The sequence below is a fragment of the Podarcis cretensis genome (genome assembly GCF_951804945.1).
Source record: "Podarcis cretensis genome assembly, chromosome: 14".
Taxonomy (NCBI): domain Eukaryota; kingdom Metazoa; phylum Chordata; class Lepidosauria; order Squamata; family Lacertidae; genus Podarcis; species Podarcis cretensis.
In genome coordinates, this window is record NC_137183.1 from 1247071 (window position 1) to 1260154 (window position 13084).

The 13084-nt window shown below is 40.6% G+C and overlaps 2 protein-coding genes across 7 annotated transcripts in view; one reads left to right on the plus strand and one right to left on the minus strand.

Annotated features, from left to right (window-relative positions):
* The window catches only part of CIB2 (calcium and integrin binding family member 2), a 50702-nt gene that overhangs the window by 13911 nt on the left and 23707 nt on the right, over positions 1 to 13084 (plus strand). The window contains exon 2 of one of the 5 annotated variants that reach the window (XM_079953512.1): positions 7249 to 7283. The exons of 2 other annotated variants lie outside the window; for them this stretch is intronic. In XM_079953512.1, the coding sequence (XP_079809638.1) occupies positions 7249 to 7283 (35 nt within the window). Of the gene's footprint in view, positions 1 to 7248; positions 7284 to 7701; positions 7929 to 12321; positions 12657 to 13084 lie in introns of those variants that run through there. 2 more of the 5 variants (XM_079953514.1, XM_079953513.1) reach the window with 2 other exon arrangements.
* The window catches only part of SH2D7 (SH2 domain containing 7), a 60699-nt gene that overhangs the window by 12721 nt on the left and 34894 nt on the right, over positions 1 to 13084 (minus strand). The window lies entirely within an intron of this gene.

Here is a 13084-nt window from a genome sequence, read left to right on the forward strand (position 1 = left end):
TTAGGCTTCCTGGTACTATTCCCAATAAAAAAACCTTCTGGTGTTTTCCTAAATGAATATCTGAACATTTTTTTCATTTCATTATATACTGTTTCCCAAAATTGTTTGATGTTTAAACAATTCCACCATATATGTATCATAGTATCTTTTCCAGTGTTGCATCGCCAGCAGACATCACTACAATTTTTATTCATTTTTGCTATTCTTTCAGGTGTTAAATACCATCTGTGTTGCATTTTGAGATAATTTTCTTTCAATATATAACACTTAGTGAATTTCATATCTTCCTTCCACAATTTTTCCCATTGTTCAAACATAATATTTTTCCCAATATCTTGCGCCCATTTGATCATTGATGCTTTAACCAATTCATCCTTTGTTTCCCATTCTAAGATCAAATTATACAATTTAGATATATTTTTTGATTTTTCTTGTATTAAGTATTTATCGAATTTTTCATATTTCTTTTTCAAATCCTAACTTTTTGTCTTTCGCTAATCTGTACTTAATTTGAATATATTGAAACCAATCACTAATATGAGCTTTGATTTCTGTATAATCCTTTAATTCCAATTCTCTGTTTTCTTCCTTTAATACCATTTTATAGGTAGCCCAGTTTTCTTTCATATTTAATTTTTTCACTGCGACAATTTCTGCTGGTGATGCCCACCAAGGAGTTTTCGGTTCTAGGATTCTTTTATATTTCTCCCATATTTTATATATAGACTTTCTAACTTTATGCCCTAGGAAGCCTTTATGCACTTTGACTTTTTCATCTATTAGATAGGCATGCCATCCAAATCTCGTCTCTACTCCCTCTAAATCCAATACATCCGAGTCATCTTAATTTGATCCATTCTTTTAGCCAGGTCAGACCCACCGCATCATGATATAACTCCAGGTCAGGGAGGCCAAATCCTCCTCTCTCCTTCTTATCTATCATTATTTTCTGTTTTATTCTTGGTTTTTTCCCTGACCACACGAATATAGCCAAATCTCTTTTCCACTTATTAAAACATTTATCTCCTCCTAGTATTGGGATACTTTGAAAGAAAAACATCATCCTTGGTAATATGTTCATCTTTATTACCAATATTTTCCCTAGTAAGGAAAGATTTAATTTCCCCCATATTTGCAAATCATTTTTTATTTCATTCCATGTTTTCCCATAATTCTCTTTACTTAAATCTATAGTGTTTGATGTTAAATTTATTCCAAGATACCTTATTTTCTTTTTAATTTCCAATCCTGTAATTTCTTGTAATTTCACTTTATCCTTTTCTTCCATATTTTTCACTAGTATTTTGGTTTTCCCATAGTTTAATTTGAATCCTGCTAATCTGCCATATTCGTTTATACATTCCAATATTCTAGGTGTGCATTGTAGGGGATTTTCTGTTGTGATCATAACGTCATCTGCAAAGGCTCTTAACTTGTATCTTTTTTCACCAACTACTATTCCTCTTATTTGGCTGTCCTGCCTTATTTTCTTTAATAGAACCTCTAATACTATTATAAATAACATTGGGGATAGGGGGCATCCTTGTCTTGTACCTTTAAAGATATTGATTTCTTCTCCAAATTCTCCATTAATAATAATTTCTGCTTTCTATTGGTTATATATTGCATTTATACCTTTTTGGAATTTTTCGCCTAGACACAATTCTTTTAATAGTTTTTTCATAAATTCCCATGAGACTTTATCGAAAGCTTTCTCCGCATTGATTGAAATCAGGGCTGCTTGTTTATCTCTTCTTACTTGTAGATATTCCATTATGTCTATTATATTTCTAATATTATCCTTTATTTGTCTTCCTTCCACAAATCCAGCCTGATTTTTATGCACTATTTTTCCTATAATTTTTTTCAACCTGTTAGCCAATAATCCTGCATAAATTTTATAATCTGAATTCAACAACGAAATGGGTCTATAATTTGAGACAGATTCCAAGTCCGTGCCTTGTTTTGGCAGGAGCGTTATATATGCTTGAGTCCAAGAGTCTGGAATATTCCCCTTCTCTACCGCTTCCTCTATTACTTCTTTTAGTGGGTCAATTAATTCATTTAACATTTCTTTATAGTATTCTGCTGGTATGCCATCTGGACCTGGGGATTTCCCTATTTTTAATTTTTGAATTGATTCCTTAATTTCTTCGGTTGATATTGGTTCATTTAAGAATTTATGGTCTTCTTCTGCTATCTCTATTAATTTATTTTCCTTTATATATTCCTCTATTCCTTCTGTAGGCACTTCTTCTTTTTGATATAATTTTTTATAATATTTTTCGAATTCTTTTTTAATTTCTGTCATATCCCTTATTGTCCTCTCTTCTACTTTTATCTTATTTATTAATTTTTCATTTCTTTTTTTCTTTAATTGCCAGGCAAGGATCTTGCCTGGTTTATTTGCCCATTCAAAATTTTTATATTTCCAAAATTTGATTTGTTGTTCTACCTCCTGTTCTATAATTTTATTGTATTCTACTCTCAGTAATTTAATTTCTTGATTTAATCTCTCTTTATTTTTGCTTGCATAGGCCAATTTTTCCTTCCTTTTAATTTCTTCTAAAAGTTCCCTTTTCTTTTTTTCTTTATTCTTATATGCTATTGAGTTTTGTTGTATGAAATATCCCCTAACAACTGCCTTCCCAGCATCCCACACTGTTTTTACATCTATCCCTTTCCTCCAGTTGTTTTCAAAATATTCCTTCATCAGCTTTCTGGCTCCTTGTATTACTTTTTGGTTTTTTAATAGGAAAACATTCATTCTCCACCTTTCCCCCCCCTTTCTCCTCTTTTCCTTTAAGAGTTAATGATACTGGATTATGATCTGTAAGTGTTTTTGGTAGTATTTCGGCATTCTCTGCTTTAATTGTCATATCCTTAGTAATCCATATACTATCGATTCGACTATATGAATTTTTAGGTTCTGAGAAATATGTGAACTCCTTTTCAACAGGATATTTATATCTCCATATATCCACTAAATCAAAAATCCTTACCATTTCCACAAAGCTTTTTGGCAGCTTCCCTTCATCCCCCCCCCTTTCTTCTGCGATCTATCCAATTCTGGTTCCATTACTCCATTTAAATCCCCTAACACAATAATTCTCATATTTATATATTCCATTAATAACGATCTTACTTTAACATAGAATTTTGATTTTCTTTCATTTGATCCATAGATTCCCGCTACTACAATTGGCTCCCCCTCTAATGATATTTTGACTATTACAATCCTCCCCTCTTTATCTTCATATAACAACTCTGGTTCATATTTGCTTTTAACATACATTACAACCCCCCTCTTTTTTCTTACATCAGATGCGATGAATTCTTCCCCTAACTTTGGTTTTACCAATAATCTTTTATGCTTAGTATTGATGTGGGTTTCTTGTAAACAAACAAGGTCCCACTTTTGCCTCTCTAAGATACGTTCAACTTTCTGCCTCTTCCTCCTATTGTTTAAACCATTTACATTCCAAGATAACAATTTAAATTTCATTCTTTATTAGTTAAAAAATTATAGAGTTAGTAGAAAGAGTTAAAATTATCTGCAGTGGTAAAGGAGAAGGGTTTTATAATAGTTATTGGTCTGATTATTTACCACTGGCGTAGTTCTTTATCCTTCCACCCTTTGCTGAGCTCTTTCTTCTTCTTCCTCCTCATCTGATAGCTCTCCTTTTCTTCCTTCCTCATTTCTTCCTTCGCTTTTCCCTCCTCCTAATTCTCCTCAATACTTCCTCCAAAACATATCTGCTTCCTCAAATGTCTCAAATCGTCTTCTTTTTCCTTTGAAACTGAAGGAAATCCCCACTGGGTATTCTCATCTAAAGGATATTGATTTGGCCTTTAGTGCTTTTGTTAAAAATTGGAATTGCTGTCTCTTTTTTATCAGCCTGGGTGGGACCTCCCGTAAGATGATTATTTCCTTTCCATCGATGATTAATTTGTTCTTACTCTTTGCTTGGAGGATCTTATCTTTCATCCAATTTGATGTGAATACAATGATGCAGTCTGCCGGCCATTTGTTCGTTTTTGCTTTTCTTGAGTTCACTCTGAAGATTTTCTCTGTCCGTTCTATTATGTCTTTTTCCTGTAAATGTAGCCACCTTGCTAAGTTTTCAGTCATCTTCTTCCAAATATCCTCCCTTTCCTCTTCTGGAACATTTCTGAATCTCAAGGTTTTCTCTTTAATCTGCATCTGTATCATTGCTAGTGCATCCCCAGTAGCTTCCTGGATTGCTTTTTGTTCCTCCATCTCTTTTTTCGATTTGTCCATTTCTTTTCTTTCTTCCCTTTGTTCTTTACTAATTTTCTTCACCATCTCTTCCATTTGTTGATTTTTATTCTGAATTTCTTGCACTTTCTTATCTGTCTCCTTCATTCCTTCTAAGACTTCTGTTAATTTTTCCTTTATTTCTTCATTTTCTTTTTCATTTTTTTCCATTGTGTTTTCTAATTGTTCTAATTTCCCATCAATTGTATTAATTTTTTCTTCCAACTCTTTTCTCAATGCTCCAACATCCAATTTCAAACTAATAATAAGGTCCCTCAAATCCATTTCTTCAAAGCCTGAGTTTCTTCTTAATTGTTGCTGTTGACTTCCAGTTCCAGTCTGTTTTTTAATTGCATGAGACATTTTGTATTCTCTTTTTCAACCACGAGATGTCCTTCTATTACTTCAATTTTCCTTTATTGCTGCTTTTCCTACTATGTCCACTGGGTGTTACTGTGTTCTTATTTACTCAGCTTGCCAGCTTCTGCCCTCCTTTAAGCCTCTCTTTCACTGTTTTGTCTTCGTCACTTCCTTCTTCCTCCTTCTTGGTGATTACTCAGCGTCTTCAGACTGTCGACGCCATCTTATCTGTTAAATTCCCCTCCTTTCCGCCACAGCGTTCCTTATTCCTTTGTCCTTATCTTTCCTTCAAGGACATTCAGTTTCAAAGCAGCTGCTTCACTCCACCCAGCTCCAACAACAGGCAGCCTGCGCTGCTTTGCACTTTGTAGTAAGTCCGTTTCAGATAGTGTGCTTTTAAATAGTTTAATTGCAATCTGAGTGATTTCTTTACACTCTCTCCATATACTTTTTTCTGCTCTTCTGTCTTCCCTTTACTTTTGTGGTAGCATTACTTCCCCTCCGCTATGTTTACTCCTTATTTTGTTTTGGGTTTACTCACTTCTTGAGGGGTCCCCCCCCCGAGTTTCCTTTTCCCCCCTTGTCTTATTTCTGCTTCATTCAACACCACAGCAGTAATATGCGCTACCGTTAGCTGAGCAGTAGGCAAAACAGCAAGCTGGCTGGCAATCACTTCCAAGCTTAAACCCAAAGAATGTAGAACCATGAAGGAATACACAGCCTCTGGAAAGGTGATTCCACGCTGTTGCAACTCATGCCTGAGATTCTGTATTTCCATGAGGTGAGCACGTACATCTGCTCCATCAACAAGTGCCATATCATGCAACCTGGCATAAAAGTACAAAGAAGCTCCCGCCTCTGTTCTTAAATGTGACTGTTGGAGACTGTCCCACATCTGTCTGGCTGAGACCTTGTCACGCAAAAGACATAGCTCTTCAGGGGACACAATCAGCGTCAGAGTTCCCCTTGCTTTGGAATCCTTAGCCTCCCATGCTTCGGTAACTGGAGCTGGGGGGGGAGGGGCATCTGTTATCACATTAAATAGACCCTCTTTTCTTAGCAGAGCTTCTGATACTGCACCCAGTCCTGATAATTCCTCTTTGTGAGCTTTGGAATTGCCATCGCATTTTGAAGGGCCTCCATTATTCTGGCATTAGCCTTCTGTGTCATTTTGAAGCAGGCTTTGTCTGTTTACAAGCAGCTGCATTCCAAAAGCACCCTTCTTGAGGCCTTTGCATGCCCCTGAGCTTCTGCCACAATTGGTCAGTGCTTTGGCTAGAAGTTCAAAGGGACTGGCAAGAGCACATACCTCTCATCAATCTTCTTGACATGCAGAGAAGATAAGCTGCATTCCGTTCTTCTGGGCCCATAACCAAAAATGTTGGAACCTGCGATTGGCCGAGCTCCTCCGGAATCGCCTCCGATGTGATTAATGACCTGAGCCTTTGATAAGGCTCCAGGCACATTCCACATTGCTCAGAGAATCAAAGCAGTATGCAGAAGATTTATGGCTACATTGCAAAGAGTTTTATTTTCCTAGCTATGCAGACAGAAAACACACCCTCTCTCTGTGAAAGCAGAGAGCAACTGGGGAAAAAAGGAACAGGAAACCAGTAATGTCACATCCGTCTCCCGTGAGACTTCCAACAGCCTGGAATGTCTCTGGAATGTAAACAGAGTCTTGTGACTCAAAGCACTGCACAGTGGCAAACAGAAACTAACAGCCAGATCCAGCAGATGCTCTGCTCATGTTCTTAGAGTCTTGTCTTTTTGGCAACTACTGAATAAGTTCTTCTTCTAAATAGAGAGCTTTATCCCTGCTGATTTTATTTAATTATTATTTTTTATTCTTATTCATTTTATTTCTATACCACTTTATATTTTTAACATTAATACCTCAAAGTAGTTTGCAATCAACATTAAAACATCAAATTTTTAGAATTAAACATTACAGAAGAAGATCAAACATGAAATACAAACTCAAAGCAACATAATTAACAAAAAAGTAAAATACTGTAAAATCATAGAATCATAGAATTATAGAGATTGAAGAGACCCCCAAGGGTCCTCTCAGCCAGAAAGCATCCCTCTGCTTAAAAACCTCCAAGGAAGGAGAGGCCACAACCTCCCAAGGGAGACCATTCCATTGCTGAACAGCAATTACTGTCAGAAAGTTCTTCCTGAGGTTTAGTCAAAATCTCCTGTCTTGTTTGACTCTGAGCTGGAAAAAGCTTGCTCCATTATCTTTTTTATCTTAAAGATTTCAAAACAAGACATTTTATGCGGCAAACTTTTTTTATTATCTTAAAGTTTTCAAAATAAGACATTACTAAAGGAGGTCAAATGTAGAATTCACATTTAAAACAGCATAGTTAGCAAGAGAATAAAGCATAATTGTGCTGTTGTTGTTTTAAGTTGTTTCTCTATATGTAATTGTTTTCTAATTGTTCTTACAGATTCCATTGTTTTAAATGTTTTCTATATGCCAGTTGTTTTTGGATGCCATAAATGAAATTATCACCACCACCCTCTCAAATCAATCAATACTTTTCTTACCACCTTCCCAATGAAAACACCATGTTTCCTTTCTCTTTTTGTCTCATTTGCAGGATTGCACTTTCTTCACACGAAAGGAAATCCTTCGGTAAGCAGATCACACTTCCTTCTGCTCTGCTAATTTGTGCTGGGGCTGGTGGAGGTGCTCACATCATTCCCGGTGGAAGGAATTCAGGAAGTTCAGATTCCTTTTTAGAAGAAAGGGTTTGTGTACTGAGATGTAATGCTTGGTGATATAGAAACCACCCATGGGACATAAGAATGTAAACAGGATGATAAATTGCGGGGAAGAATTGACAAAGATGCAAGTGGGAGCGGAAGACGTGAGGGAGTCCAAAGAAGTTAAGAAATTATGTTATGATATATGTTACATTGTTTATTATATTTGCATTTATGTTTAAAAATCTTAATAAAAATTGATTTTAAAAAAAAAGATATAGAAACCACCCAAGTGAAGCAAGATAAAAGAAAGGACTTCTTCATGCAGTCCAGTTAAACTATGGAACTCCCTGCCACAGGGAGGAACTCCCTGCCACAGGAGGCAGCGATGGCCACCAACCTGGATGGCTTTAAAGAGGATTGCACCAATTCATGACGGAGGAGAGGGCTATGGATGTCTGCTAGCCAAGATGGCCATGCTCTGCCTCTGCAGCGATGCCTTTGAATACCAGTTGCGAGAAACTGCAGGGAGAGGGCTTTTGTGCTTGCCAGTTTCCCACAGACATCTGCCACTGTGAGAACGGGATGCTGGGTTAGATGGGTCCTAGGCCTGATCTAGCAGGCTGTTTGCATGTTCTTGCGTTCTTATCGGTTTGGTTTAAGAGGGAGAAGATGATCCCAGTGAGGGCAAGCTGCTGCCTGGCACCATCTGGCGGCCACCGCCTTGGTCTGCCTGATCTGGACCATCCTTGTCTCTGCTGAGGACTCATCTGCACAGGCCTTTGCTGGGGGCCCTCTAGGCACAAGTCCATCCAGGCTTCCCAGGCCCAGCTCCGAGCACTTTGTTTTGTCCTGGTGCTTTCCCTTGGAAAACCTGTGTTTTGCTGCTGAATCGGAGCAAGCAGCAATTCTCAGAACCTGATAGCTGGTTGCTCCAATTCAGCGGTAAAATGTGGGTTTTTCTAGGGAAAGTGCTGGGACAAACAAACACCCTGCTTGGAGACGGACCTGGAAAGCCTGGGCGTGTGCCTAGAAACATGGAGCAAAACTAAGAGTGGATGAGGCCCAGCTAGCTGTGCCCTTTCCAGGGCTCCGGCAGAGGTCTTTCCTATCACCTCCTGCCTTATCTATTATGGAGTTTCCAGGGATCTATGAAGCAGGGACCATACAAACCACACTTTCTACAACGGAGTGATTGACCTGCTTCCAGGCACTGTCTGACTTTCCTACCATTTAGCCCAGTGTTGTCTACTCTGGCTGTCAGCTGCTGTCCAAGAAATCAGGCCAGGGTTGCTCCTGCCCTCCTAGCTGAGAGCCTCCTGAGATGTCGATCAATGAACACGCTCAGATGATGATGACCCAGACAAGAGTCTCTGCTCCCTTTTACAGATGTTTCCCATACCAGAAGAAATGTCATGTCTTCATGCTTTCAGGCTGGTCTCATCACAAATGTTTTCAGCAGACACTGAAAAAAGTACAGTGAAGGCACTTGCCTTATGTCAATGGGCAGGGAGTTTTTAAAAGTTTTTAAAGTTTGATTTATTACGGCCATTGGCCCATATCGAAAACAATACATCAAAATTTATCCATAAACAGTACAATTTAAACAGTATAAAATCCAAGTTAAAACACCCATATAAAACCAATTTTACTTCAATTAAGTAAACACTATACACAATAAGCTCCCTCTATGTAAACCGCAGATTTTGGGAGATATGCATCTTAGTTCTGGCACTTATTGATGGTTCTTAAGTTTAGCTAAGCTGTCAGAGTCATACAGTGATCCATTTCTCCTCTTTTGAAATAAGACATTAATCAGGTATCTAGCGACTGCAAGGGATCTACTTGTGTCTTCGTCGTTTAATAAGTATATTATTTGGGGTTCCTGAGGTCTGTCAGCAATTCTTGATAAATATGGGGCCAGAAACTTGGACCGTGAAGCCGAATGTAATGGACAACAGAAGATTATATGATCTAACGATTCTATAGATCCACTTTTACAGTCACAGAGGTACTCTGGTTTCTCTTCAGATCGTCTAAAAATCGCCCCCCCAATGGGCAGGGAGTTCCACAGAGTAGGTCCTGCCACACCCAGAGATCAATTTCTCGCAGGTGCAGAAGGGTTTTATGTGGCACTTACAGCAGAGCCAGCTAGTGTAGACCCTCCCTAGAATTATATGTATTCATTTCAGCAAAAACAGGTGTCACTTCTGTGTTCAGTGTACCTAAAAGGTAAAATAAAAATGAATGATAATTCTCTGTCCAGCCAAGGCTGCAGGACTTTCAGTTCCCACAAAGAACATAATAGTCTGAGGAGAAGAGAATGTGTCAGGCAGGCACTGGAGGGTGGAATAAGGGAACTGTGCTAATGGGTACAGTCTCTGTTGGTTTATTGATGCCCTGCCTGGCTCACCCTTCCTCACAAATATTTCCCCTTAGGAACAGCCAACATTTTCTGTCTGCTAGGTATGCTGTATCTTTGCATGGCTCAGCCAACCCCCCCCCCTTCCCAAACTGGTGTTCTGCTGAAACCGGACCTCTTGTTTCTCCAAAGTTTTCATTGCCTCCAAAAGATGCTTCCATTCCCCTGCCAAGTCTCTTTGAAAGAGTGCTAGAATTTCATTCTTTGTTTGGCAGGTGTGAGATTAACCTAATTCATCATTTTAAAGAGGCTGTGTGTGGTGCATGTCTGCTTTTATTTCTCTGCCCTGCTTTTGAATGCCAGTTGCTGGAAACCATGAGGGAGGGGGGAAGTATTCTCACACTGGGATGGGATCCCGCTTGCGAGTTTCCTACAGGCATCTGGGTAGTCACTTTGAGAACAGGAGGTTGGAGTAGATGGGCTATTGGCCTGATCCAGCAGAGCTCTTAATGCTCTTCTGAACCTCTGGCTTTTGTGTGGCTGGCATGCAGCCTCCTGTGCAAAGGTGAGAGTTGCACCCATTGCTCTGTCTGCTTTTGCCTCTGGCCCCTGAAAACTTTCCCATGTGGAAATGTGGCCCTTGGACTGAAGGAGGTTCTGAACCCTGAACAACCTCTCTTTTTCATGGCTGCTCATCATCTACTGGTATTCAAAATCTTGAGATTAACTGCAGCCATGATGAGTAGCCAGGGGTGGATTTTCATTCCAAGATGACAACTCCCCACCTTGCCCTTTCCCAAAGGATCCATGGCCCAGTTCCACCTTCCCTTCCTGTAAAAATGTTCAAGAGAGTGGAATAATTAAATCTGGGAGCCTCTCCCGGCTAATGGATTTTTGCCTGTCTCCTCCTTCTTTCAATGATAATTTGAAGAAAACCTTTAATGAGGGAATATGATTGATGCTTGTCCACAGCAAAAAAGAAAGAAAGAAAGAAAGAAAGAAAGAAAGAAAGAAAGAAAAAGAAATGTGCTCCAAGATCCCATTAGTAACTGGCAATAGATGGAGATAAAAAGCAGGCTTTTCAGGGTAGCTCAGCAGGCATCTCAGTTGGAGTATGGATCTCTGAAAGTGTATGTGGCACAACATCCATGGGAGCACATAGCACCTTGGGACTTGGCCTCTGAGAGATGCAACACCCTCCCGCCTATGGATTCACAGAGGGGGCCGTGTTGCTTTCCACTGAGCCAGCTAATTGGTTCTGGGTCTGTCTGTCACCACATGAAATTACTCCTAAGGAGAATTGCTTCAGCTTTGGATTTTTTGGAAGGCCACAGGCAGAGGCGTAGGAAGGTCAGGTGGTACCTGGTGCAGAAAATTTCTTGTCACCTAACCATTGATTTTTTTTAAAAAAAATTGCCTTCAAAAATGGTTTTACGTTATTTCATATTTTCTTACAAAGGAATATGGATTCTGGGCCTCTGATAACAAGTAGCCGACTGTGGACAGATACTTAAATCTACAGGATGGATTGTGTTTAGGCTTTACACAGAGAGGAACCCCACACGGGTTTCCCCGCATGTAACGTAACAGGCAGGGAGCCAGCGCAGATAGAGAGAAAGACCTTGGGGGAGGGGAGGACAAAAGAGTGCCAAAGTCAGCCCATTTGATCCTCTTTGGGGTGGGGGTGCTAGGGCTCTGGGACCACCCTCCCCAAAAGATTTACTTGTCTTCAATGTATTGTTACCACTGTTATTCTATAGTACACATCCCTCTTAAATTAAATACTTCCTCTAAAATTAAAACAGCAGAAGTAATCAGTAGCATAGATATCAAAGGAAAGGCAAGAGAATAGTCTCTAATAGATACAAGGGAAACACAGATACACAAGCACACAGAGGTAAATAATGTGGCCTTGGGGAGAGGGGTGGGAATGTACAGTTTGCTGTACTTAGCCTTGAGATGGGAGACTGAAAGGGCTTAAAAAATAAAAAATAAAAGTCTTGTGTCTAGGAATATTTTTCTGCAAAAGCATCAGACTGGTTGTCAAAAGTGTGAACTTCATTAATAGACCCTAATTGGTCAATTAGCCACGGAATATCTTTGCTGCTTTTTCTCATCTTCTTTTAATTACACAACTGCTTTTTTTTGGGGGGGGGTGTCCTAGGCTGGGGGCAAAGGGAGGCCGGCCTGCCGAGCGCCCAGGGCGGCGCTGAGCTGCTCCTCCCGGCGCCACACGCGGGCAAAACGGGGCGGCAGCGCTGCCATTGTCCCACACGCTCCACTTTTGGGGGCAGCAAAGGTTTTTCGGAGGGGGGGTTGGGCCGGAGCGGCCTTGGCGAAGAAAAGGAGGCCGCGGAGACTAGGCCTTGCCTTGCCTTGCCTTGGCCCCGCCCCCAACCCAGCTGGCCAATCGGCTGTGTGCAGGGGGCGGGGCGAAGGCAAGGCCAGGCCTAGTCTACTCAGGGGCGTCTCATTTTCTTCCCCTAGGCTGGCTTTCCAGGACCCGGGAAGCCCAGCAGAGGGTGGGGCAGTAGGGCAATTCATAAAAAACTTTTTTTATAAGAAAATGCCTGCTCCAAAGGTCTTATCTTACTACACTAGGGATTATATAGCTGTATCTGAAATTTCTTGCATATCAGTTAATATCTTGACCCTGCTCCACTGAATGGAAATTTCAGCCTTCATGACATAGGGAAACGACCAAGTAAACAGCTATTTTCGTGGAGGAGGGTCAAGATATTAACTGATATGCATGGAATTTCACATATAGCTATATAATCCCTAGTGTACTAAGATAAGACCTTTGGAGCAGGCACTTAAAAAAAATAATAATTTATGAACCACCCTAGTAGGGCAGTGATTGTTCCTTGATCATTTGTCACCCTCTCTATGATGGCACCCAGGGCGCCCCCCGCCCCCTTCCTACGCCCCTGGACACAGGTAAATTTTATGACATCAGCTATTGTCTGGCCATAGCCTTTCCCCCATTTCTGTGTTATTTATGGTTTTTGGTGTCCCAGAGATATCTTGAGAAGAGCCAAGCTTGATTGCTGTCCATCACAGGAGTTTCTGAGGAAGCTCTGAAGGGACCTCTTCAGGCTGGGGGGGGGGGGAGGGCTCTCCTCACCAGCCAGAGGCTTCTTGGGGCTCCCCTCCTGCCCCTCTAGCCTAGTATTTCTCTACACTGACTGGCAGCAGCTCTCCAAGGATTCTGGTAGGAGTCCCTCTGCACCCTGCATGGAGGGGTGAAGGGTTGAACCCGGGACCTTCTGCTTGCAAGGCAGATGCTCTACCACTGAGCCCTGGGGAAGGCTGGTCTGATCCAGCTGGCATCCAGTCTCTGGCAAACCTTCCTTCCCAGCCCTGAG